Genomic DNA, 25654 nt, shown 5'->3' with positions numbered 1-25654 from the left:
GAATGATGCTATCAAGTATAAATATTTTCTACTTGAATATATTCAAACAGTTATTAATTAATTTTTTCTTTAGAAAAAAAACTGAATAAATAGAGGCCTATCAAATATAAAAAAGACAAGACGAAAGTTCCTCTGATAGTATTTAAAAGTGGAATGTTCAATAAGGAACGCCAACAAGATCAGGACGCTCAGATGTAGGGTGACAGGTATTTTATGGCGCGCGCTGAAAAGGCGAGAAGCGGCTGGACAACTTATCACAATCACAATTGACGAGTTCGGAACATCCAAAGCATGCAGTAGATGCCAAACTCTAACCTTAATGCCAGCCTCGCCTGCTACTAAATTGAATGTGCTAGCCTGTTCTTCTTGCCATACTCTTCTTTGTCAAAGAGACATTGATGCCTTCCGAAACATGATGACAATCTCTATCAGCATTTGGCAGGGACGAGAAAGACCAACACCTTTTCATCGCACTACCACCACCACTACCACACCGCCACAGTCATCGCTGTAATAAACACAGCTTACCTAGTGTATTTAGATGACCACATTCACTCAACTTCTATTGTTTGGATGCTTTACAGGTAAGCTAAATATCTGTAAGTTAATTTTCATTCGTCCAGAAAAAAACTAACATCGTCTGAGTTTAAAATAGAAATACTGTAAAATACCAAATAAATGATGATCATTGTCGGCGGTGATTGAAAATTCATTTCGACCTGTACAAAAAATAAGATTTATATTAAAAGTTTTTTTTTTTTTTTTTTTTTTTTTTTTTTTTTTTTCACTTGTATTATTAGAAAGAGGAATCAAATAAAATGGCACTTGATTTAAAAGAATATGACGAAGAACAAGTTCGTCTTATGGAAGAAATGTGTATTGTCGTAAATAAAAATGATGAACGCGTTGGTGCTGATTCTAAAAAGACATGTAAGTTATTCATTGTCGTTATCATCATTTATTTTATTTTTATTTTTTTTACTAACAAGCTTATAAATATATAAGGTCATCTCATGTCAAACATTCAAGAAGGTCTTTTACATCGAGCCTTTAGTGTCTTTTTATTTGATTCACAAAATAGACTTTTACTTCAACAACGTGCTACAGAGAAAATTACCTTCCCTGACATGTGGACAAATACCTGCTGCTCCCATCCTTTGAATACTCCTTCTGAATTAATCGAAGAAAATCAACTCGGTATTTTTTTTTTTTCTTTTTATAACAAGAAGATCTTATTTCTATCTAACAATTGATATATTTATATAAAATAATAGGTGTTCGTAATGCTGCACAACGTAAATTGGAACATGAGCTTGGTATTAAGCCTGAAGAAGTACCAGTTGACAATTTTAAATATTTAACAAGAATTCATTATTTGGCTCCCAGTGATGGACAATGGGGAGAACATGAAGGTAAAAAGTGTATATAATATATGCGTGCATGTATGTATATTTACTTTTTTTTTTCACCGATTTAGTTGATTATATTCTCTTCATGAAAGCAGATGTTAATTTGAATGTTAATCCAAATGAAATACGTGATATTAAATGGGTTACTCCTGAAGAATTAAAGGCCATGTTTGCTGATCCTAGTAAGTATCCAATATACACAAAAAAAGAATTCTTTTCTTATATTTTATTATTTTTTTTTTGTAGATATTCCTATGACACCTTGGTTTAAACTTATTTGTAATTCATTCTTATTCAAATGGTGGGAACAACTCGATGATACACTTCAAAACTTGAAGGCAGATGACACAATTCATCGTTTAGGTTTTGATTAAAGAAGTATTTATGTTTAAGTCTTTTTTGTTTCTTGTGATAACATGAATAAAATGCATCTAATTCAAGCACTTTTCTTTAAAGATCCAAGAAGTTCCTTCTTATCGTACATATTTGAGTGTTGTACATCATGTCCATTATTCAGAAGGCGACAATTCACCCTGATAATAATTTTATATTCTTCTCCTTTTTTTTTTTTTTTTTTTCTATTAAATTATTTAACTTTCTGCATATGCATATTTAATTCCCTTTTTTTTTTCGTTATACATGAAAAAGAATAGTAATTGTATTAACAAATGGCTAATACCGATGCCAAGCGGTATTTCTTTAACAAGCCATGATTCTTTTACACAAGATTTATTATTACAATTTGATAAAAAGATACACCAACTATTATATGATCAGGTATTTAAATAGAATAGAATAGAATAGAATATCACTTAGAATTCTCTCTCTAGAACAATCATAGTCATATTCATTCATACATATTATCTGCTACTAGTAGTACTAGCACAAGCACAAACACAAACACAAACACAGGCGCAACTCCATCTATAACTTCAAATCAAGCTATTCATAGTCCTACTTTATCTTATTTAACCTTTAAAGAATCTCATCCATCAAGAGATAAATCAACTAAAGAGACTAGATCTGCAACGAAATTACTACGAAAATCATCTATTTATCTGAAAAATAAGTTTTATCATCATACTAAACAAAGACACAAGTCCCTTTTCAATTCTTTAACATTAAGAAATAGAAAGAAAAAAAGACAAAAAAATTCATCTGTACCAATAACTCATAATTTGCAAGAATTAGAAAATAAAAATAGACTTTTATATCAACAAGAAGGGAAATTTATTCTTCAGCAACCGCCTATCATCATCACTCAATATCCACCAAAGCCGCTTAAATATTCCCCTGTTGAATTCATTCTTCCTGAGACGACGACTACGACTGTTAACGATAAAAAGCGTCGTCGATTATCTCTTCCTTTACTTAAATTATCTTCAACAAATTTAATACAACGTCAAAAATCTGAATCGAATATTTTAATAATTCATTCAACTGCAGAAGAGCCTGTTCAACAAAGATTATTACAAGAAAATTCCTTCATTACTCAACTACATTGCTCTTTGAATAAGCAATGGAATAAGCTTATTTCCAACATGACAAAACCTCAAAGTAAAAAGAAAAAGAAGGGGAAATCTCCTTTACTCTATACTAAATAAATAAATATCATCTTTACTCTGTTTAAAATTCGATGAGCCAGATAAAGTTAATTTTTTTTTTTTTTTTATTTAAAAAAAAAAAAATTATGCAATCTTCCCTCCCTTGCAACTGATTATGTAAGATTACAAATTTGATTCATTATTTCCCAACACATCCCTCATTTCGGGAAAAAAATAAAATAAAATAAAACTTTTTTTTTTTTTTTTTTTTCAATTATTTCCATTTCTTTTTTCCCTGCATAGAACAAAAAATGGCTATACAGACGCGATCTGCATCGCGCAACAAGACTAATAATGAAGAAGAACAACAACAACAACAACAAAATGATGGTCCACCTCCTAATCGTGCTGCAAGACGAGCAGCACAAAAGAAAGAAGCCAAAGAAGCCAAAGAAGCCAAGAATGCGAAAACTAGTAAACAATCAAGAATAAACAAAAGAAACCCTCGTCCTTTGACTACGACACCAAACGAAATAAAACCATTTACTAATCCCAAAACAACCCATTACGAGTATGTTAGTTCACTTGAGGAGCTTTATTATTATTACTACTTATTTCTAACTTAATATTTCTAACTATAGGTTTGGTGGTGTTTTGGGTGCTACTGGAATGATTCTATTCTTACCTGTACTTGTTCTTACTTTTGCTTATGGATGTGATAAAACAGGATACAATCCTCTACAACGTCTTTATCATTTTGTTATGCAGTTTGATATAAATAGGATGATTGATAATCTCAAAAATTGGCATTATGGCTCTGCTCTCTTTTATTTGGGTATTGTATTGCAATTAGCTGCTTATTCACATGCACTTCCTGGTGAAGTAGTTGAAGGTGTTCCTCTTCGTGATGGTAGACGTCTTAAATATAAAATTAATGGTAAGATTTAAGATACACATATATAAATTCGTGTGTGTGTGTGCTTTAATTTATATGAATTTATTATAGCTCTTAGCTCATTGCAGTCACTTTTAATGATTGCTATTATGGCTCTTCGTGGCCAAGGCTGGTTTTTGTTCTTGTGGGTCAAGTCTCATTTTGCTGATATTGCATTATTTTCAGTTGTATTTTCTTTGCTTGTTTCTATCTGCGTGTATATTAGTAGTTTCTTTGGACATAAAATGCTGGCCTTGGGTGGTAATACAGGAAATCCCATTTATGATGTAAGTAGAATATGTCCTTTTGTTTGCTTGCTTGCTTGCTTGCTTGCTTACTTGATTTACTAATTTTTTTTTTCATCAAGTTCATGATTGGACGTGAATTGAATCCTCGTATTGGAGAATTTGATATTAAATTTTTTACAGAATTAAGACCTGGATTAATTTTATGGTTATGCTTAAATATTTGTTTTGCAATTTATCAATGGGTCGAATTAGGTAGAGTGACATACTCTATGATCTTGGTCAATGTATTTCAAGCTTGGTATATTTTGGATGCTCTCATTAATGAGTCTTCTATCTTGACTACGATGGATATCACAACAGATGGATTCGGCTTTATGTTAGCCTTTGGTAACCTTTGTTGGGTACCCATGATGTATAGTCTTCAAGCTCGTTATCTTTCTGATTTCCCTGTTGACTTAAGTATTCCTTATTTGATTTTCATTATTGCCCTTCAAATGACTGGCTATTACATCTTTAGATCAGCTAATTCTCAAAAGGATACATTCCGTAAAGATCCTAACCATCCTAAAGTTGCAGGTAAAATAAACGAAACGAAACGAAAATCATGATAATACCATTATTGACTTTTTATTTTTATAGGCCTTAAATATATTGAAACGAGAGCAGGTTCTCGATTAATTATTTCAGGTTGGTGGGGTAAGGCAAGACATATCAATTATTTAGGTGATTGGCTCATGTCTGTAGCTTGGTGTTTACCGTGTGGATTCAATTCGATTATCCCTTACTTTTATTGTATCTATTTTGCCATCTTATTAATTCATCGTGAACGTCGTGATGAAGATAAATGTCGCAAGAAATACGGTGAAGATTGGGATCGTTATTGTTCTATTGTAAAATATCGCATTATTCCAGGCATTTATTAAAAGAAATAAAATAATGCATTGAGTGTAATTATGTAATGATTCCTTTTTATGGATAATATCTATTACCTCCGCTTGTTTGTTACTACCTCTTTTTTTTTTTTTTTTCTTTTTTTTTTTTTTTTCTTTTCTTTTTTTTTTCTTTTCTTTCTATTTCTGTTTGATACTGATTATATAAAATGTTGAATCCATTAGCTCATGAATTTACTCCTATCTCCTCATTCCAGCCTTCTGAACAACCTGACATGAAAAAAAATAAAAATCTACCGACAAAAAAACAAAAAGAACAAAAAGTGAAAAAGAAATCGATTGCTACTACTAACAACATTCCCGTCAGTCCAAGTAGTAAAGCTGATAAAGCAAAGTCAGAAAATCCCTCATCCAAAAAAAAGAAGAAGAATAAAGATTTGCAGGCAAATCAATCAAAACGGAAATCAACACACACTAATCAACAAAGATCATCCGCAGCATCAACTCAAGATCCTTTTGCAGAAGAATGTAAATTTATAACTATTGAAGCAGCTATTGATCCTATTCATCGAATTGAAACTATACATGGCAGTAATCATACAACTAGTAGTAGTAGCAGTAGTAGTAGTAATAGTAATAAATATTTGCTTGAACATGGATATAAACGTTATATTGACTGGGTAATAATAATGTAAACTTCCATTTTATTTAGACAGTGTCATCTAACTTTTGTTATAGATTGATCGTTCATTAAAAGCATTTGATACAATTACTTTAGTTGGAATGGGCAATGCAGTAGTAGATGTTGTATCATTAATATCAATTCTACAGGATCGTAAGATAGGAACGCATGATGGTAAAACAATATTGATGAAAAAAAAAAAAAAAAGAGAGAGAGAAAACTAATACTTTGCATAGATGTTGAAACATTTAGTATGAATACTGGGAATGGTAAAATAACAGCTTGTATTCAAGTCAAACTGCATTCATATTATTAAGCTTCTCCTTTATTATTATTTTTTTTTCATTATCTCCTTAAAAAAAGAAAAAGAAAAAAAATACATAATATGCATGTTTAATAAATTGAATTCTTTTCTTTTTTTATCCTTTTGAAAGTCGGAATAAATAATATTATTTCAGGTATAAATTTAGTCTTTCTCTTCCTCTCTCTTTTTTTTTTTTTTTTTTTTTTTTTTTTTTTTTTTTTTTTTTTTTTTTTTTTTTTTTTCCTACTTTTATCGTTTAAAATGTCATTTCTAACTATTCCTTTTACACGATTAAAAAACATAAAACCACTTGATGATGAACCTCATGAAATGACACATGTTGTTGATTTGGATTCTTTTATTACCTTAATGGATGGCCGTAATAGCTTAAGTAACTTACTAGAAGACGACGACGACGACGACAATAGTAGTCTAAGTAGTGATAGTATTAATAGTGAACAAGATAGCATGAATCATATACAATATAAAGTAATAGAAAATACCCCTTTTACAACCACAACCACTACTACTACTATGGATTTAGAAAATGGTGGTTTATTAAATAAACAGGTAAAATAATACATATATGTATGTGTGTGTGTATAAAAGTTAATAACTTTGTCTAATTAGAAAAATGGCAAAAAATGGCTTTGTATGGCTTTTTTAGTTCTAATTTTATTGCTTTGGTTAATATGGACAATTGGTCTAAGTCAGATGGGACCAGGTAAGAAGAAGGGTTAAATTAAATATGGCTGCATAAATAAATAAATAAATAATGATATTTTAACAGCCAGTGAAATTGCTAAGCAAGAGTCCTCTTCACTTCAGCATATTGATTTACCTGACTTGTATAATTCTTCATTTTTTGTAAAGAAACCATCTTTAGTGTGGGTTAAGAATGGTAGGAATAATGTTATTATTAGCACACATACTTAGTTTAGTTTATATGTATATAATATAATATGTTAGATCCAAGAGACGGGATTTATACTTACACAGATCCAGATACAAATGATATTCTATTAGCATCAATAGAGGATGGAGAATCAGAAATATTTGTTAGAGCATCAGATCTTGTAATGTGAATGGATTTTTTTTTTTTTTTTTGGCTATCATTGGAGAAGACTTGTATAATGACCTTTATTTTATTTTAGAAAGTGGGTGATGGATTTTTAGAAGTACAATCGTTTGAAATATCCCAAGATTCAGAATATTTATTATTACGTACAAATGTGACAAACGTATATCATAATAATAAGCTAAAATAGATGTACATTACTAAAATTATTGTTTTTTTTTTTGGTTTTTTACGATAATAGCAATGGAGATATTCAACTCATTCAAATGTATACATTTATAAATTAGCAGATAAATCATTATTTCCTTTAAATAAATTCTCTACTATTGATCAAGTACCTGTTATTTCATATGCTACATGGAGTCCAACAGGTCACAAACTGGTAAGTGAAAGAAAGAAAATAAAATTCCCTCCATCAAATAGTTTGAGTAGTATATGGATTCATATTTATTTATTTATATACATATATATTAAAGGCATATGTGCTTGGCAATGAAATTTTTGTTACTGATTTGGAAAACTTGACACGCATTACATTTGATGGGTCAAATACAATCTTTAATGGTGTACCAGATTGGGTTTATGAGGAAGAGGTCTTTGGTACAGATTATGCTATGTGGTGGTCTCCTGATTCAACTCATCTTGCCTATCTTAGATTTAATGAAACGGCTGTGCCTGAATTTCATTTACAATATTATACCGCTACAAATGATAGTTATCCCTCTGAATTAACAATTAAATATCCCAAGGTAAATGATTTATATTTTCTCTTTCTCTTTCTTTCTTTCTTTCTTTCTTTTCTTTTCTTTTCTTGCTAATAGATGTTATATATATTAGGCAGGATCACCGAATCCTTTAGTAACACTTCATATTCATTCACTTATATCAGGAACTACAGTCATGGTAACAAGCAACTCCACTTTAAATGCTACAGTTCAAATGAGCGACAATTTTTTTGAACTTAAAGATACAGATCGTATCATAACGGATGTTATTTGGTCAACAGAGACCAATACCCATCTCCTATTCAAACAAACAAATCGTGTCCAAGATATAGAGATTACAAATCTTGTTACTCTTGGTACTTTTCTTCAGAATGAAACTGTTGTAGAAACAATTAGAACATATAAGCCATCAGATGGTGGTTGGATTGATCCTGCACAAACGATGGTTTATATACCTGATAATGATACAGCAATTCCACAATATTTAGATATCATTGATAATGGGAATGGTTATATGCATCTTGCTTTATTAAAGGCAACCCTAGATGCAAATGACTCTCCCTTTTGGTTGACATCAGGCGATTGGGAAGTGATTCCAAGTACGGTCGAAGTAGATCATGAACGACAATTGATTCATTATATTTCGACAGAGCGTTCCTATCTAGAACGTCATCTCTATAGAATTGATCTAAGGCATCCAAAGGATAGACTATGTCTCACATGTCCTGATCAAGAGGATGTACATGCTTATTTTACAGCCTCATTTTCTCCTAAGCACGGATATTATATTTTACAGTACGATGGACCCGACATTCCAACTACAGTTGTGAAAAAAGTAGATGATGCTGCCTTTGAGGCTGTCTTACAAGATAATGAAGCCTTAAGGTCTTTATTATCCAATTATGAGTTGCCGCGTACTCGTATGGTACCTGTCAAGAGTGGTGGTATAGATATGATGGCTATGGAAGTTTTACCTCCTGATTTCTCTGTTTCAAAGAAATATCCCGTCTTATTTCATGTCTATGGTGGTCCCGGATCTCAATTAGCTTCTTATCGATTTGAATTATCTTGGAGTACCTTCCTTGCAAGTAAATTAGGATATATCATTGTCACAGTATGTATTTTTTTTTATCCATGATATATATAAATATATATATAAAGACTTTTTCTTTTTCTTAGGTAGATGGAAGAGGAACGGGTTTTAAAGGAAGAAAATATAGATCAGGAGTAAGAGGTAGATTAGGTGAATTAGAAACGATTGATCAAATCAATGCAGCAAGACATTGGGCTACTTTAGAATATGTAGATCCCTCTCGAATTGCTATTTGGGGATGGGTAAAAAAAAAAAAATCAAGCTTTTTTCTTATATTTATATATGACATGTAAGCTAATTTTAATTGTTATAAGTCTTATGGTGGTTATATGGCATCCAAAGTCATAGAAGCCAACAGTGGTTTATTTGTTGCTGGAATGGCTGTTGCACCTGTTACGGATTGGCGATTCTATGGTAATAATAATAAACAAAAAAAAAAAAAGGTGAATAACTTTTTTTTTCTTTCTTTTATGTACAGATTCAATTTATACTGAAAGATATATGCTAACACCAGAATTAAATCCTCAAGGTTATGCTACTAGTGCAATCAGTAACACAACTGGCTTTGAAAATGTACGTTATTTATTGATACATGGTACAGGTGATGATAATGGTAAATAATGAGAATGAGTCAATATGAAAAGAAAAGCGTAATCATTCGTATGATTTTTTTTTTATTAGTTCATTTTCAAAATACAGCTGTTTTGGTTGATAAGCTAACACAAGCCAATAATCATAATTATCGAGTCCAATTCTTTACAGATAACAATCATGCTATTCGATATCATAATGCAAATCAAAATGTATATTACACATTGTCAAATTTCCTATGGGAAAGGTAATATATATATACATATAAATGTATACGCTTTCTTTCACTAAACCTCCTCTCACTCACTCTCTCTCTCTCTCTCTCTCTTTTTTTTTTTTTTTTTTTTTTTTTTTTTTTTTTTTTTTTTTTTTTTTTTTTTTTTTTAAATAGTTTTGGAGGAGAAGAATACTTGCATGTTCGAAAAGAATTAAACGGCCATTTTTCAGGACCATTACTTACAGGAGAACATTAAATAATAATGATAATAAAGTGTGTATTTATTTTTATTGTTGCTGACTAATAGCCATATAACGTCTTTTAAGGAATTCTAAAATAGCTTCAGTACCTTGAGCAACTATATCAGGACGAGGCACTCTAAACCTATTTTACGAGAAAAAAAAATAAATAAATCAGTTAATAAATAAATTCAATTGAGAGTACTTGATTATTGCTTACCTGTTTCCAAAGACAACAAGTTCCTGAAGTGATTCAATTTGACTTAATCCAGGTGGCAAAAAGCCAATATCATTATTACTCAAATCTAATACCTCTAGTCCTTGCTTAAAACATCGCTCAGTGATATTACTCAATCTATTTGAACTCATCAAGAGTTTCTTGAGTGAGGGTAATGCTTTAGAAAGAAGGTCTTCAGGTAAAGCCGTGATCAAGTTATGATTTAATATTAATTCTTCCAATTTTGGGAACGAACTTTCAACAGAACACTCAATTGTCTTTAAACGATTGTTGGCCAAGTTGAGTGTCTTGAGGTGAGGGTAGGTAGTGCCTTGAATACTAAAATTAAAAGACATAATACGGTTGTATTCCAAATCAATATGAACAATAAAGTTAGATATCAGGTTTAAACTTGAAGGGAATACATTGAATGCATTATGATCTATTATAAATAATAAAAATGTTTAATTATTTATATATTCGAATATATATGCTTTCTTCCCTTATAAATATACCTAAAAGAATGGTCCCTGGTATATCATTATTAGATGGAGATGTAAGTATTTTAGTTGGTAACTCTGATAGCTGTTTGTTTGATAAATTGAGTTTTCTTTTGCTATTCAAAACAAGTTGTGAAAGGCTATGATTTAACTCGACTATAACAGAACTGCTGTCTTCATTTTCCATTTTGTCATCATCTTGTCTGATTTGACTGAGAATAGCCGACGGACCTGATCCCTCCTCGTCTCTCTCTCTTTCTGTATCTTGCTGTTGTCGATAGCTGTTTTTCAATGAGTCGATTAATTGAGTTTGACTCATTGAAATATAAGTTCGCATTGGATTCCCATCACACAAAAGAACGTTTAGGTGCTCTAATTGACCCAAGTCATAAGGCAACGTATGTAATTGATTACCTCTAACATCTAAACGTTGTAAATACTCCATTTGACCAAGTCCAGATATATTTTCAAATTCATTCGATGATATATCCAATGTCTGTAGCATAGGCGTCCCCTTTAAAAATTCTACTAGTTCTGTTTCGTCATGAAGCTTATTAGTGGATAAGGAAAGTTCAATTAATTTAGGCATCCTATAATTCTTTGTCAGGGCAGTGATGAGATTGCTGCCAACATCTAAGCGAACCAATTGAGGCAAAACAACTTTTCTTTCTGGATCTATTGTTATTTATCAAGTGCAGGCTTAATATATCCATAGGTTATGTGTTTGGACAATGAGTAATGTTTATAAATATACCTGGAAAGAGCATTCTCAAGTTATTTTGATTTAATTGAAGCTCTTGTAATTTTGGCCATCTTTCAAACGAAGTTAAAGTCATAAGATGATTATGGCTGATATTCAACTTTACTAGCTGCATGTTATCTTGGGTATTCACTACAAACTGATTAATTTCATTGAAACTTAAATCTACAAATTCCCATTTAGAGTCCAACACTATTTCCCCTTTAATTTGATTATGGGAAAGATTAAGTTCTTTTAATTGCTTCAGCTCATAAAGAACGCTAGGTATTTCTTCAAATTGGTTATAAGGCATCCATAGTGATGTAAGGTTTTCTAGTTGACTCAAGGATTTAGGTAGACATTTTAATCTATTATCACTAAACTATTAAAGTATTAATATCTCTCGGAGGTTTTTTTTTTTTTTTTTTTTTTTTTTTTTTTTTTTTTTTTTTTTTTTTTTTTTTGTTTTCTTTTCTTTTCTTTTTGCTGTCGAATAATAATGATTCCTTACATCAATTCGTTTTAAGGCACCAAATTCATTCGTCAAACGTTCATCTATTTCTTCAATGGCATTACTACTTGCAACCAGTTTTATTAGATCAACTTCATCATACCAAGCATTGCCCAAAGAGGAAAAGTCAATGACTGAAATAGGTTCTGAATGGTACCTAATGTAACACATCTTTTTTTTTTAATCAAGATAATAAAAGTTTGTTTCTCAATCATTACATGTTCAATACTTCTTCAGGTATCTTTGTTAATCCTCGATTTGAAATATCCAATTTCCCTGTTGATTTCGCTTGCTTTATGAGGACTTGAATTTTTCTTGGACAAGTTGGTTTGTCATCTACTTCTTGTTGGTGGCTATAGCATTGTGCCCCTGTCATTATATGTGAAGGACTTTTGTCATTCTTGGTTGTCAATGGTGTTAAGTTTACTTTCTTTGCCATACGAGCCCTTTGTTGTGCCATAAAAGCCTTAACACCCTCGGAGGGGCCCACGCTATTTTTCCTGGTTGACTGTTGAACACGACTCGATGGTCTATTCTCTTCTTCATTTCTAGATGTTTCTTCTGTCTTTTGTTGTTTTTGTAATCGTAACAAGGATGCCTTTGTAGGTCGAGGTTGAATTGAAGGCTTTCTTGTTGCCATTATTTTATATTAAAAAAAAAATGTATGAACAAAAATAAAATATATAAGAAGGGAAGGAAGGTTTCTTTTTTTTTTTAATATATTTGTGTATATATAAATGAATATTAAAAAAAAAAAAATGCAGATAAAAATGCAAATAAAAATTTATCAAGCAGAAAAGGGCATTATTTGTATGTATAAAGTTGTATACACAAATAAGGTTTTATTCTTGAAACTATAGAACTAGAAATGATTGTATCCTTGTTGCACGTTCTATCATGCAGCTCTATTTCCTGTATTCAAATAAGCATAGTGACTATAAAGGAGGGGAGCAGGTTTTTTCTTTCTCCCCTTGAATTACACTCTTGTCTCCAAAATAGAAAACAGATAGGTAAAATTGAAACCGTATGATCACCTTTACTGCTACTGCAATATACTATTTTATTTGCTTAAAAATAGCATCCATGGGCGCTTACTGAAACAAGTGACAAAATTATTACTGACTTGATTGAGCAACTTGACCTGTTTGTGCAATTTATTTTTATTTTTTTTTATTTTTATTTTTTATTTTTTATTTTTTATTTTTTATTTTTTATTTTTTATTTTTTCTTCTTCTTCTTCAATGGTAGGCTGTGGCAATTTATTAAAAAGTATCAGTCATTCATTTAAAAGACGATCATCATCAACTTCAACACTTGTCAACTCTTCTTCCTTTCGTTCAGTTTCTGAAATAAAAAAGATGGAATATTCAACTACTACCGTTTCATCATCATCGATTAACAATGACCATAAACGACAACAAGCACTTGACTTTATTGACTTTCTCAATGCTTCTCCATCACCTTTTCACGCTGTTCATGAAGCTTCAAGACGTCTCGAGTTAGCCGGCTTTGAACGTATTAGTGAAAAAGAAAGTTGGGATTTAAAGCGTATGGGGAAATATTATTTCACACGTAATGGTTCTTCTCTTGTCGCTTTTATTGTTGGGGGTCAATATGAGCATAACTCAAGTGGGTTTTCAATTGTCGGTGCCCATACAGATTCTCCATGCTTGAAAGTGAAACCCATTTCTAAAAAGGAACAAGTAGGCTATCTAGAAGTTGGAGTTCAGCTTTATGGAGGTGGTATTTGGTATGGAGATAATGTCTCTTTGTTTCTAATAGATGAACCCTATTTATACTTAGTTTATAAAAAAAAAAAAAATAGGCATACTTGGTTTGACCGTGATCTTGGTATTGCAGGACGTGTGATGGTACAAGAAGAAGACGGTTCATTTAAACATACACTTGTTCATATCAAAAAGTACTCCAAGTAAATAACGAATGCTATGTGTCTTCTAATCCTCTCTTTTCTTCTCCTTTTTATTTATTTATCAGACCTATTTTGAGAGTACCTACTTTGGCTATTCATTTAGATGGTTCTGTTAATGAAGCCTTTAAATTCAACAAGGAAACTCATTTGTTACCTGTACTAGCGACAACAGCAAAATCGTAAGATACAATATTATATATATATATAGGATGAATTAATATTCATTCTTATAAAGTGTTTTGAATGCTGTTAAAGAAGAAGATAAATTATGGGGGTCTAATCAAGTAAAGAAGCACCATCCAGCATTAATCCATCTATTAGCTGAAACAATGAAAATAAATAGTACATACATAGACAAGGTTCTCATTTCCATTCATTAACTCACTCCTATTATAGCTCAACAAATATATGATTTTGAATTATGTTTATTCGATACTCAACCTGCCACTCTAAGTGGTGTCTATGATGAATTTATTTCCTCTGCTAGATTAGATAATCTCGGCATGTCATACTGTTCACTTATGGTAAAAAAAAGAAAAAAAAAAGGAAATAAATAAATATAATAAGATGATATAAATTTTTGTTTTATGTTAGGCCCTTATTCAATCTAGTAAAGATATTCAAAGATTATCAAATGGACCCAATATATCAATGATTTCACTTTTCGATAATGAAGAAATTGGTAGTACTTCAGCTCATGGAGCCAACTCAAATCTTTTACCTTCAGTTATTGAAAGAATCATATCTTCCCCAATTAGTAAAAAGGCACCACCTACAGACACAAAAATTGCCTTTGAAAAAGCTATTCACCGTAGTATGTTGGTGAGTGCAGATATGGCACACGCAGTTCATCCTAATTATGCGTAAGATTTAAATTTTAAAAAAAAAAAAAAAAAAAAAAAAAAAAAAAAAAAAAAACTAGTAATAACTATACTTGGGCCATATTAGAGAGAAATATGAAGAAAATCATCGACCTCAAATGCATAAAGGAACTGTTATAAAGATCAATGCTAATCAAGTAAATTATAACAAAAGAGAATTGTCTATCTATTATTTATGTATTTATTTTAATATTGATAGAAATATGCCACTACAGCACCTACTAGTTTAATTTTACACGAAATAGCGCGTCAAAGAAATATTCCAATTCAGGTAAAATAACAAATAAAATAAAAGTATGATTCATATACTGATATAGTATATGATTACAATAATAGGAATTTGTTGTACGTAATGACTCTTCCTGTGGATCTACTATTGGACCTATGTTAAGCGCTAAACTTGGACTAAGAACGATTGGTATGATGATACGACAGCTTACATAAGAATATATATATATATACTAATAAACACAAAAAATAATTAGATATTGGTAATCCTCAGTTAAGTATGCATTCTATTAGGGAAGTAGGAGGAGTAGATGATGTAAAGAATGGAATAGATTTATTACAAGTAAGTTTCTCTTATTTTGTAGTTTATAGTCACAAATAGATAAATATAATAATCAAATAGGCTTTCTTTGATTTATTTCCCTGTGTTGACTCAATAGTAACAGTTGACTAATTAATCTTCTCATACAATAATTGTTGTCAAAAATACTCTATAAAGTACTCCGAAATAAAACACGCATGTGAGAAGATATATTGTTATCTTTTATTTTATTTTATTTTTCCCTTTCTCTCTTTCTTTTATTACATATTAAAAAAGAAAAGAAAAAAAAAAAGGTGTATCATCTGCATTTATAAGAACCTCTTTCTCCCTTTCTCTTTTTTCTTTATTTTTTTTTATAAATACATTTATATATATATAAATATATATATAAAAATAGTGTCTTTAAAAAGGAACGTTTTTTATTATTATTTTGTTTTTTTTTTTGTTTTTTTTTCAATGACTTTGACTCGTTCGAGTTCACCTAATCAACCAACAATGACGACAAATAATAACAGCAACGACAATGACAACGACGTTAAAGGTATATAGCCTATCTTGTTTTATGCGTATTATTAATATAAATATATATATTCTCTTGAAAAAATAAAATAATAGCTGAACAGCAACAAGAAGAAGATCAACGACAACAAGAACAAAATGAACAGTTACCATCTACTCCATCATCATCAGTTGAAAACCAGCGACCATCTTATAATCGACCACGACCAATGTCTATGGCAAGTGACGAACACATAAGTGTTTTAGATCCAAGTATTATGGCAGATAGAGAAACTAGTATGCATGTTACAGCATGGTAAATAATAACATAATAAATCAATTAATTTTTTTTTTTTTTTTTTATATACACATGTGTATTAATATATTTTTTTTTATTGATAAATTTGTTATTAGGGTTAGGGCTAATTATATTAAAGAAAAAGATCATAATGTACCTAGAAGAAATATGTTTGAGCATTATAAAGCTTATTGTATTTCAAATCATTTGACACCTGTCAATTCAGCTACTTTTGGTAAACTTTTACGTTTAGTGTTCCCTGATTTGAAAACAAGAAGATTAGGTGTACGAGGTCAATCAAAATATCATTACTGTGGTATTCGTGTCAGAACACTGAATGACCCTCCTCCTCCATTACAGCAACAACGACTTCCTATGCTAGAATTGTAAAGGAAAAAAGAAAATAGAAAAAAAAAAAAAAAAAAAGATATATACATACAATATATATATATATATGAACTGATAAATTTACACTAGTTAACATTTTATTATATAGAACTGGATCTACTACTACGACACCAATCATTGATAATACTACAACAACTGGGAAAAGTCATAGTTCTAAAAAACAACATCATAAAACAAATCGTATAACACCCACTGTCATTGCAAGTAGTAGTACTACTACAAGTCGTAGCAATAGTAGCCGTCATAGTAGCAATGCTATTATTCCTGGTGACAATAATGGTTCTCCTGTTATGTTACAGACTTCTGTTAATTTGACTATGCCTGCTATGCCTACTATTCCTTCTTTCCGCTTATTGGAAAATCAAATAGATAATTCACTTATCACTTCCTTTACATCATTATATGAACGACATTGTAAAGATATCTTTCAATTGATTTCTATTAATCAAGTTGAAAAAGTCAAGACGGTTATGCAAAACTTTTATCAAGAAATGCCTGAACCTTATATGCGTATGATACGAAAACTACCAGAAATGACTGAAGCTGTTTGGAGATGGGATTGTTCACTTTATGATGTAAGGGAAAAAAAATTATCTTTGTCAAAAAAAAAAAAAATAATAATAATAATAATAATAATAATTCCTCTATAGACTATGATTCTTACTTTTTTGCCTACTGTACATCATCCATTACCACCCGAAACAATTCGATCTTTAAGAACTTATACAAGAGAACTAAAGGAATACCTTGAAACTTGTTTAACTCGTTTCCCCCCATCTTTCTTCCAAAAGAAATCTGATGGTAAATCTTTATTTACTATTTTATCTTTTCTTTTTTTTTTTCCTTAATCATTATATTATATAGTGGCACGTATTTTTGCTGCTAAATTCCGTAGACAACTTTCGCTTAACTTTGCTGCACAGACTGCATCTTCTGTATTAAATTCACCAGATTGTATATCGGTCATGATTCAAGATTGGAATAATTTTGATGTCGATAGTATTTTAGATCAAACTTTATGGGTTTGTGATTGTGATACGACTGAGATCAGACATATTTGTAAGGCAAAAAAGAAAAAAAAAAAAAGCTTAATTTTAAATATGTATAGCTTAATGATTTCTTTGATTTTTTTTTTATAGTGCGTAAAGAGATTCAAGATTTGCTGACAAATAAATCTTCTATTGAATATTGGATGATGTGGATTGGGAAATTATTGGATAAATTCTTGAAACAATATATACCTGTAAAGTTTATTTTATTCAACAAAGGGATAAACAGTGTCATGCTAATATTTATTTTTTTTAGACAACATCAAATGAAGCAAGTCACTTTTTAAATAAAGCGAAGCAATTGATATTAAAATGGAATTTCTATGAGACTTTGATCTTGAAAGATCTCTCACTTCAACAAGCTCAAAGTTTTGGACCCTTCCATAACTTGAGATTGTTTCTTGATGATTATATTTTATACCTTATTGAAGAAACCATTGCCCAAGTCAATTTTACTTTATTGCAGCAACAGCAACAACAACAACAACAACAACAGCAACAACAATATAGCAATAGGAATAGTGATATGGTATGTATACATATACACATATTCATATTTTCATTTTTATTCATATTTACATGTAGTAAATTTACATTACAATTTTATATAGTGAAACCATGATTTAAACTCTATTGATGGCATAATTGTCTTTTATACTATTTGCACTTTATGATATCCTACCTACTTTATACTTTCGCTAATCTCTATCTTTATATGTATGTATGTGTGTATATACATATTATATCATATCATACTATTATTATTATTATTATTGCTTGTAACATATAATGTAAATAAATATATACTTTCATATCTTAGCTTCTATATACATCCATTGATAACAAAAAAAAAAAGCACTAATATATATCTATTTATTAAGATCTAAAGAGAATATATAAAAAAAAAAAAATGATAAATTGCTAATAAAATCGATTATCACCAATATGATAAAATAGATGGAAAAGAAACCATATTTATTTATTCATTTACTCTAATCTAAATAACGATGTATATATGACCATCCTCAATAAGGGAATTAAAAAACAACATAAATAGTCATGTGATTATATTTTATATCTTATTATGATGAGGCTGATTCTAATAAGTCTTGTACAAAATGATGACATGAATCAATATGTATATTGCATAGAAGATGAATTTTAGTTTAGTTTTGTTATAGAAATAGAAATAAAAGTGTATCGTTGTAATGGCTCTGTTACTTTGATATATTCACCATTTTATTAATCAACTGAAAAAAAAGGAGTAACAATTTTTTTCCAAATTTAGTAAATTACTTTCCTCCCCTCTCCTAAAAAAAAAAATAAAAAATAAAATAAAATAAATCATTTATTCATAATACACAGATATTTTTTTTTTATCCTTTTAGTGGAATTATGCTTCATGAATTATTATTTATGCTATTAGGACACTCTGGTGATGTCTTTGTTGCTTATCCATCCCAACATCCTTGGACATTTATCATTCATCCTGACTGCCCTTTACTTCATCCCTCTGAACGCGAAAGTTTAAATCGACTAGGTCAATTAGGATGGATCTATTCAGAAATCAACCAATTTGTCAATAGTATAAACGATTTTCAATCATTAACTTTAAAAAGAACAAATAAACCCCATGGTGCCTATATTCGATCACTTACAACTTCTATAGAAAATCTATTGAACGATTATAGAAACGAGATTTTAGAAATGGAAAAACGTATTCTCAATAAGGAGGATGATGCTGGTGGCGGTGTGATCCCTTTAGCCCTCTTGACTGTGAATTTGAATCGATGGCAGATTTTATTACCAGCGCTATCTAACTTGATTCGATCTTTAAAGCAGAACCCTATCAAATATCATGGATGTCGATTATTCGATTTGTTAATAGAAGAATCAAAGACGGGCATTTATGAATGGCGTATAGAGATTGAGAAAATGATTATACATTTACATGACGTCTTATACCGTCAACTTACAGTTTGGATGGTATACGGTCAATGGGTAGACCCTGATAACGAATTCTTTATATTACCCTTTTCGGAAGAAACGTCTCTGGAGAAAGATAGGGAGGCGCTATCAACAGCAGGTTGGCATCGATTATATGTCATTGATTATGATCGTGTCCCTTTGCATTTATCACGTTCATTAGTAGAATCCATCCTTTTTGTGGGAAAGGCGATTGCAACTGTAAATGAAATCAATAAGCTTCCCCTCTCACTTTGTCAACAAGGGGACAATGTGTCACGTCCTATTGACTTTATGACATCCTCCATGGGGAAATCAAATCGTCGTTCTACTCTCTTCTATCAACAAAAGAAATTACAAGTACCGATTGATATGATGACTAAACACCTCCATTTACTATCTTCGCTTCATTCCTCACAGCATACAACACCACCACCATTACCTTCATCTCCCTGGATTCGTTATCCTCAACAACTAGAATTGATCGTAAACCAAATTAGACGATCCACTGCAGATTGGTTGTTTTCACAAGTTCTGGTTGGTGAACATGGCTTACATCGATATCTTCAATCATTTCGAAATGTATTTTTATTAAACTATGGAGACTTGTCTACGAATTTCCTTGTTGAGTGTCTATTATGGCGTCAGCGTTCATTGCATCGATCCTACTCTGACGAAGATCGTCAACGTCGTCGTCACAATAGCAGCAGCGGCAGCAGCATCAGCATCAACAATAATAATAATAATATACATCAAGCAAGTAAAACAGATTTAATATTAAGACACCAAGAACTGAATGCTTTATTGGGTAAGGCTTCTATAGGCACGGAAGCTGAAGACCAACTGATGGGCTATAGTTTATTAGTCGAGGATAAAGAAACAGAGCAATATCCCTTTTCAAATTTGTTGTTAGAACATGTACGCATCGTATTAACCTTTCATCTCGAATGGCCTATTGATTTATTTTTAAGTAAGGATCATTTGAAAAGATACAGTCAGCTTTGGTCGTTTTTGATTAGTTTAAAGGGCACTGAAATGGCCTTGAAGGATTTGTGGAAGACAGATCGTTCGAATGAGGAAGTTATCGGCAAGCGTTCCATTCAATTAAATGAAAACGATGAATATACTGAGAGATTTGTATGGCGTGTAAGATCATTGATGCTATTTTGGATCAAGACATTTTGGAGCCATATTCAGGTAATAAACCCATTATATATATAATATGTTGTAAAATAAAAACTGATCATCATCATCATCATCATCATTAGCTTCATGTTATTGATTCTCATTATCAACAGCTAATTGCAATGACAACTCCGTCAACTGTAGCCAAACGTCGATCTTGGCAACCAAAGGCAAAACTAGACTTTGAAGAGATTCTAGCCGCTCATGAAGAATTTTTAAACAATATTATGCGTGGCTGTTTATTGGAATCAACAGAATGTGTGAAAATCATGTACGCTATTTTAGATACTTGTCTTGGTTTTTGTAAATTGATGGAACAATTGACTGAAAAGGGAGAATTAAGAAGAAACAAGCGACGTAAAAGAGCAGCAAGAACAGCTAGTGACATTGTAAATCAATGGACCAATAATGATGTTAATTTACCATGGATGGAAAAAGTGAAAAGTATTCAAGAGGTATAAAGTATAATTACAGAATTTTCGCGTAGTGTGGTATTCATTATTATCTTTATTCTTTTTTTTTTTTAAATCAGGAATTTAATATGTTGACTCAACAATTTTTTGCATTAGCTTCTTCACAGCGATTAGATGTTAAAGTAAGTGGTCAATTAGACGCTTTGCTGACACAATTAGATTATAATAAATGGTTTTCTAAAACTCAATATACCCAAATTATCATTAACAACACGTGAAACCCTTATTATTGCTATTATTTTTATTAAACACACACACACACATACACACCCCCGCCCCTTCTAAATTAAGTATCTCTTTGTCTCTCTCTGTCTCTCTCTCTCTCTCTTTTTTTTTTTTCTTTTTCTTTTTTCTTTTTCTTTTTTTTTTTTTTTTTTTTTTTTTTTTTTTTTTTTTCTTCTTCTTCTTTTTCCTCTCCCTTATATAATAAAATGACTGATAATACAACAACAAAAGAAACGAATAATAAAAGTAGTCTTTCAGAAGCTGAAAAGTTTTTAGAGTCTTTAAATTTACCAGATTCACAGACACAAGCATCCAATGAAACAACAGAGACAGATCCTAATGACATCATGTCTTTTCTTGATGAAATCTCGAACTATCCAACAGAGGATACTACCTCTGAGGAGAAACTAAATGAAGACGACGTAAAGAAAGGGGAGGATATGACAACGAAAAAGAATAGTATAGAAAATCAACACCAAAATGAAGGAGGAGGAGGATGGAAAGCTTGGAGTACTAGTTTTTGGAGTCAAGCAAGTGCAGCGGTAGACCAACTGAATCAATCCTCGGCTGCTAAAAAAATATTAGAGAGTCAAGTCAAGAAGTCCATACAGAATTTAATGAATAAAGAAAATATCGAGAAATTAGGTACTGGTCTCAAGCAGTTGACAACGACCCTTTTGGAGACAGTCGCACCTCCCATCTCTGAACATGAACTCGTTGAAGTTTGGTTATCGTATGATATCGTGGGCTATGCAGGATTAGAGGCACTTGTCTACCGTGCATTTGCTAGAGTCATGGAATATACTGAATCAGGTCAAGTCGTCGTTCGTAATCCTAATCAACAACAACAACACCACGATGAAGAGACGACGACAACTGCTCTTAATTTAAATATGTGTGATTCAATTATAGACGGTACAAAACTAGCTAAAGCTAACATTGATCATTTAATCAAACTCCATTTTACTCCTTCTTCTTCTGAAAAATCAACTCAATATAGTCCTCAGTCGGGTGCTCTCCCTGTCATTCACTGTCCTGTCTTCATGTCTATTCAACCAGTTAAAATGACAATGTCTGCTATAGATGATGATGATGTGGATAATCAACAATTGATGTTTATAATCTTGATGGTCGACCCAACAAATAAGCTTCGATTTAAAACATACTCTCAATCTGTACCATTGAGTTGGCTAAATATCCCTTATGAAGATAATGAATGGGTTGAAGATAAATTAGCTGACATCCTTCGTATGTCAGTTACCTCCATTGCTCAAGATTATGTCTGGACTCGTATGTCGGGTAACATTGATAATAAACGGAAAAATGAAGAAGTAATAGAAGAAATATAATAAACTATGTTGTTGTTGTTTTTTCCTTTTCTGTGTTTTATATTTACAATGTATATATATATATAAATACATATATATATGTTTGTATGTCTTTTTTTTTTTTGCTGTTGTTGTTGTTAACCAAATAGATCTATATAGTGTTAGATAACATATCTATATATTTTGTGCATCATATACATATACATATATATTTTTTTATATATATATAAATTAAGTGATTTAAATGAAAGGTTCCAAGTTCATTTCAATAGCAGTGGTAGGATTAGTCAAATCAAAGCTTTCGAGAACAATAGGATGAAGGATACCAAATGAACCAATTCTCATAGCCTTGCGAGCACCTGTTTCAGGACAAATATATCTTAAGAAAACAAAAGCAGAACGACCAGGGAAGAAAGTAGAATCGACAGCCTCTTCAATCCAATAACCCAACTTATCCTTATCAGCCTTATGAATTCTAGGTGTACTGAGAATGGTCATGATACGATCTAAAAGACCATGAATAGCCTAAGGTAAGGACAAAAAGACAAAATAGAAGGGTAAGTTGACATTATTATTATTTTCAATTGAACAATAAAAGACTTACTTCGAAACCAGATGTTTTTGAAGTGTAAGTAGCACAAAGATGTCTTTCATTTCTAGCTCTACGATCACGACTTTCATCCTTATAGCCAACATCAGATACTTCAAAGATCTTGATAGGTAAAGCCAATTTTTTATTGGAATTCAAAGTCTTCAAGAGACCAGGTAAAAGAGAGGTACGAACAACTTGATATTCAGCCGTCTTAGGGTTAGCAAGTTTAATGGCTGTTCTACTATCATCAGCACGGTTAAGGAACTTGAAGTTTTCATCATGAGAGCACTATGTTATATGTAAATAGATAGAGTATATAAATATAACAACACTATCTTGACTCATTTACATTTCCTTCCTTACCAAAATTAAGGGAGCAACTTCAGTAAATCCAGCCATAGCCATCTCTCTACGAACATGATCACTCAATTTGTTCACAGGCAAAGCAGAGCCAAAAGTATTTACATTTGGCATCTTCTTGGGCAAGTTATCATATCCATATGAAATAGCAACATCTTCCATAATATCACATGCGTGCAAAATATCCCAACGAGTGGGTGGGACATTGACGATGATTTCATTGTTATCCTCAGCACTGACCTTAGCATCCAAAGACATCTTATTCAAAAGATGACACATTTCTTCACCAGAAAGTTCGAGACCAGTACAAGAATTGATGTAATCAATCTTAGCACTTGCCTTACGAGGTTCTAATTCAGGATAAACCTTGACTGTATTATTAGGATAAATAATCTCGACAGGTTCAACACTGATAGGAGACTTAATATAAATTCTATACTCCATACTCATTTTTTTTAGAAAAAAAAAACTTACGTGAAAGGCTCAGCACAATATTCAGAAAACATAGTGACCAAAGTATTTAAAGCGGTGCTAGCTTTGTGTTCATCTGTAGCGGTTATTTCAATCAAGACATTCTTAGTGTTGAGAGTAATCTTTGAGTGGTCTGAGTTGATGATAGGAGGAAGAGAACAAACAACACGGTTTGAATCAAAGACGACAGGATAAACAGGAGAATCACGAATGATATGAAGGTATTTACCAAGATGCTTATCTTCCTATAATAATATAAAATGAATAAACATAATAATAATAAAAAAAGATCCAATCATATATATAAATATAACTATTTACAGCATAAAGTTCCATTAATTCATCACCATCCACTTCAACATCTTTGTTTAAGGGAACAAATTTAATTTCCTTGTGAGGTAAAGCTTCATATGTAAAGGGACCTTGAATGGTATCCAAGTCATGTGTACCCATAGAAGCAAGAGTTCTCTTACTATTTAAATAGTGTGAGGGACTGTTTTTTAATGAGTCATAGTTACTTCTTACCGACAAATGTTATTGTGGAGTTTATCTTGAAGATCAATGAAAGAAGCATAATTTTCAGGTGTAAAAGTGATATTACGCAAAACTGCACCGACAATATAAGGACGAATTGTTTGAGTCTAATTGATTATGTTAATAAAAACTGCTATATATGTATATATATATATATATATATATAACATGCATAGACGCAAATATACATACAGATTCTAAGACACGAATTTGTTGAATTTTGCCGTCTGCAGGCTTAACAACTTTATAAACAGGAGGTTTAGCTTTGCCTTCGAAAACACGAAGAGCACGAGCAAGACCTTCTTGACACAATAAATCGTATCTAATAAATAATAAATTAGAATAAAGTTATTCTAAACGTATTATGTGCATTTTACCTATTAGCGGGAATGTCAATTTTCAAAAGAGGTCTTTCAGACAATGCCTCAACATCTTTAGCACCTTCCCTTTCAGCAATTTCTTTCTCAGAAGTCTATATAAAGTAATTAATTATATATATACAAATATTATTCATTTATCATTGCAGCCCTTACATCTTCTTCGAGTTCAATACCGAAATGAAAACAAAGCTCAAAGAATTCTTCAGTAGCTATAATAAAGTACATTAACTACTTTTTTTTTTCATCTCTAACTCATCTAATGCTTACTATAATTTTTTCCAAGAGCTTCAAAAAGAGCTAACTTATCGATATTAACAGTAGGCATTGCTAAAAGTTGTTAAGATGAAGAAAAAAAAATAGATACATACACTAACATTGACAAAAAAATTATGAGAAAGTTAAGTGGCTTATCGACTATCTCAGTTTGAATAACCGAAAATTCTGTCAATTTTTGACAGATATGATCGTCTTGATATACAGATTTTAATATCAATAAGGCTCTATTTTCCTTTTTTTTTTTTCTCATTTAATGTCCTCCATAAAGAAAAAAAAAATGTCCTTGATATAATATACGATGTTTTTTATAGGTAAACAAAGTAAGCTAAA

General features: G+C 31.1%; 12 protein-coding genes across 12 annotated transcripts; 10 read left to right on the top strand and 2 right to left on the bottom strand.

The window, feature by feature from the left end:
• Positions 1–803: 803 nt before the first annotated feature.
• Positions 804–1965, top strand: BX663DRAFT_469132 (isopentenyl pyrophosphate isomerase). Its single transcript, XM_051524107.1, has 5 exons — positions 804–930; positions 1006–1197; positions 1275–1412; positions 1478–1591; positions 1656–1965. The coding sequence occupies exons 1-5, from the start codon at positions 819–821 to the stop codon at positions 1781–1783; spliced, it is 684 nt and encodes a 227-aa protein (XP_051385238.1). The 5' UTR covers positions 804–818; the 3' UTR covers positions 1784–1965.
• A 62-nt stretch (positions 1966–2027) lies between these two features.
• BX663DRAFT_502253 (uncharacterized protein) lies at positions 2028–3095 on the top strand (the record flags this gene model as incomplete). The annotated part of the gene is made up of 2 exons (XM_051526584.1): positions 2028–2186; positions 2284–3095. Coding segments are annotated over exons 1-2 (794 nt in total), but the record flags the coding sequence as incomplete, so codon positions are not given.
• A 156-nt stretch (positions 3096–3251) lies between these two features.
• BX663DRAFT_502250 (ergosterol biosynthesis ERG4/ERG24) lies at positions 3252–5170 on the top strand. The gene is made up of 5 exons (XM_051526583.1): positions 3252–3524; positions 3595–3890; positions 3960–4174; positions 4255–4711; positions 4775–5170. Exons 1-5 carry the CDS (start codon positions 3265–3267, stop codon positions 5056–5058), a joined length of 1512 nt encoding a protein of 503 aa, XP_051385236.1. The 5' UTR covers positions 3252–3264; the 3' UTR covers positions 5059–5170.
• A 19-nt stretch (positions 5171–5189) lies between these two features.
• BX663DRAFT_315573 (uncharacterized protein) lies at positions 5190–6564 on the top strand. Its single transcript, XM_051522080.1, has 5 exons — positions 5190–5705; positions 5764–5881; positions 5944–5958; positions 6142–6165; positions 6398–6564. Exons 1-5 carry the CDS (start codon positions 5235–5237, stop codon positions 6400–6402), a joined length of 633 nt encoding a protein of 210 aa, XP_051385235.1. The 5' UTR covers positions 5190–5234; the 3' UTR covers positions 6403–6564.
• A 325-nt stretch (positions 6565–6889) lies between these two features.
• BX663DRAFT_502238 (dipeptidyl peptidase IV N-terminal region-domain-containing protein) lies at positions 6890–9990 on the top strand. The gene is made up of 10 exons (XM_051526582.1): positions 6890–7087; positions 7166–7252; positions 7331–7471; positions 7566–7838; positions 7927–8928; positions 8994–9149; positions 9222–9321; positions 9386–9520; positions 9589–9745; positions 9890–9990. Exons 1-10 carry the CDS (start codon positions 6974–6976, stop codon positions 9969–9971), a joined length of 2247 nt encoding a protein of 748 aa, XP_051385234.1. The 5' UTR covers positions 6890–6973; the 3' UTR covers positions 9972–9990.
• BX663DRAFT_502235 (uncharacterized protein) lies at positions 9991–12661 on the bottom strand. The gene is made up of 6 exons (XM_051526581.1): positions 12140–12661; positions 11922–12078; positions 11426–11792; positions 10687–11346; positions 10175–10613; positions 9991–10099 (listed from the first exon to the last, which is right to left on the bottom strand). The coding sequence occupies exons 1-6, from the start codon at positions 12559–12561 to the stop codon at positions 10003–10005; spliced, it is 2142 nt and encodes a 713-aa protein (XP_051385233.1). The 5' UTR covers positions 12562–12661; the 3' UTR covers positions 9991–10002.
• Positions 12662–13279: 618 nt separating this feature from the next.
• On the top strand, positions 13280–15414 carry BX663DRAFT_484541 (peptidase M18; the record flags this gene model as incomplete). The annotated part of the gene is made up of 11 exons (XM_051524561.1): positions 13280–13671; positions 13747–13851; positions 13917–14030; positions 14087–14193; positions 14248–14375; positions 14446–14714; positions 14800–14869; positions 14932–15003; positions 15069–15150; positions 15218–15303; positions 15364–15414. 11 exons carry the CDS (start codon positions 13280–13282, stop codon positions 15412–15414), a joined length of 1476 nt encoding a protein of 491 aa, XP_051385232.1.
• Positions 15415–15697: 283 nt separating this feature from the next.
• On the top strand, positions 15698–16668 carry BX663DRAFT_315352 (RFX DNA-binding domain-containing protein). Its single transcript, XM_051522078.1, has 4 exons — positions 15698–15823; positions 15898–16096; positions 16195–16464; positions 16556–16668. Exons 1-4 carry the CDS (start codon positions 15739–15741, stop codon positions 16557–16559), a joined length of 558 nt encoding a protein of 185 aa, XP_051385231.1. The 5' UTR covers positions 15698–15738; the 3' UTR covers positions 16560–16668.
• Positions 16669–16956: 288 nt separating this feature from the next.
• Positions 16957–17625, top strand: BX663DRAFT_430333 (uncharacterized protein; the record flags this gene model as incomplete). The annotated part of the gene is made up of 3 exons (XM_051522795.1): positions 16957–17061; positions 17137–17287; positions 17351–17625. The coding sequence occupies 3 exons, from the start codon at positions 16957–16959 to the stop codon at positions 17623–17625; spliced, it is 531 nt and encodes a 176-aa protein (XP_051385230.1).
• Positions 17626–18847: 1222 nt separating this feature from the next.
• BX663DRAFT_502209 (gamma-tubulin complex component protein) lies at positions 18848–21493 on the top strand. The gene is made up of 3 exons (XM_051526580.1): positions 18848–20697; positions 20769–21140; positions 21218–21493. The coding sequence occupies exons 1-3, from the start codon at positions 18931–18933 to the stop codon at positions 21374–21376; spliced, it is 2298 nt and encodes a 765-aa protein (XP_051385229.1). The 5' UTR covers positions 18848–18930; the 3' UTR covers positions 21377–21493.
• A 24-nt stretch (positions 21494–21517) lies between these two features.
• Positions 21518–22808, top strand: BX663DRAFT_502207 (maintenance of telomere capping protein 1). The gene has a single exon (XM_051526579.1). The coding sequence runs from the start codon at positions 21590–21592 to the stop codon at positions 22730–22732; it is 1143 nt and encodes a 380-aa protein (XP_051385228.1). The 5' UTR covers positions 21518–21589; the 3' UTR covers positions 22733–22808.
• Positions 22750–25403, bottom strand: BX663DRAFT_502205 (beta subunit of phenylalanyl-tRNA synthetase). The gene is made up of 10 exons (XM_051526578.1): positions 25316–25403; positions 25202–25257; positions 25046–25140; positions 24861–24990; positions 24660–24775; positions 24456–24606; positions 24138–24379; positions 23667–24072; positions 23316–23591; positions 22750–23236 (listed from the first exon to the last, which is right to left on the bottom strand). Exons 1-10 carry the CDS (start codon positions 25371–25373, stop codon positions 22952–22954), a joined length of 1815 nt encoding a protein of 604 aa, XP_051385227.1. The 5' UTR covers positions 25374–25403; the 3' UTR covers positions 22750–22951.
• Positions 25404–25654: the final 251 nt, after the last annotated feature.

Source organism: Cokeromyces recurvatus (genome assembly GCF_025118155.1).
Source record: "Cokeromyces recurvatus strain NRRL 2243 chromosome Unknown BX663scaffold_6, whole genome shotgun sequence".
Lineage (NCBI taxonomy): Eukaryota > Fungi > Mucoromycota > Mucoromycetes > Mucorales > Mucoraceae > Cokeromyces > Cokeromyces recurvatus.
The sequence above is the reverse complement of the archived record's forward strand: the minus strand, read 5'-3'. Positions and strand labels throughout refer to the sequence as shown.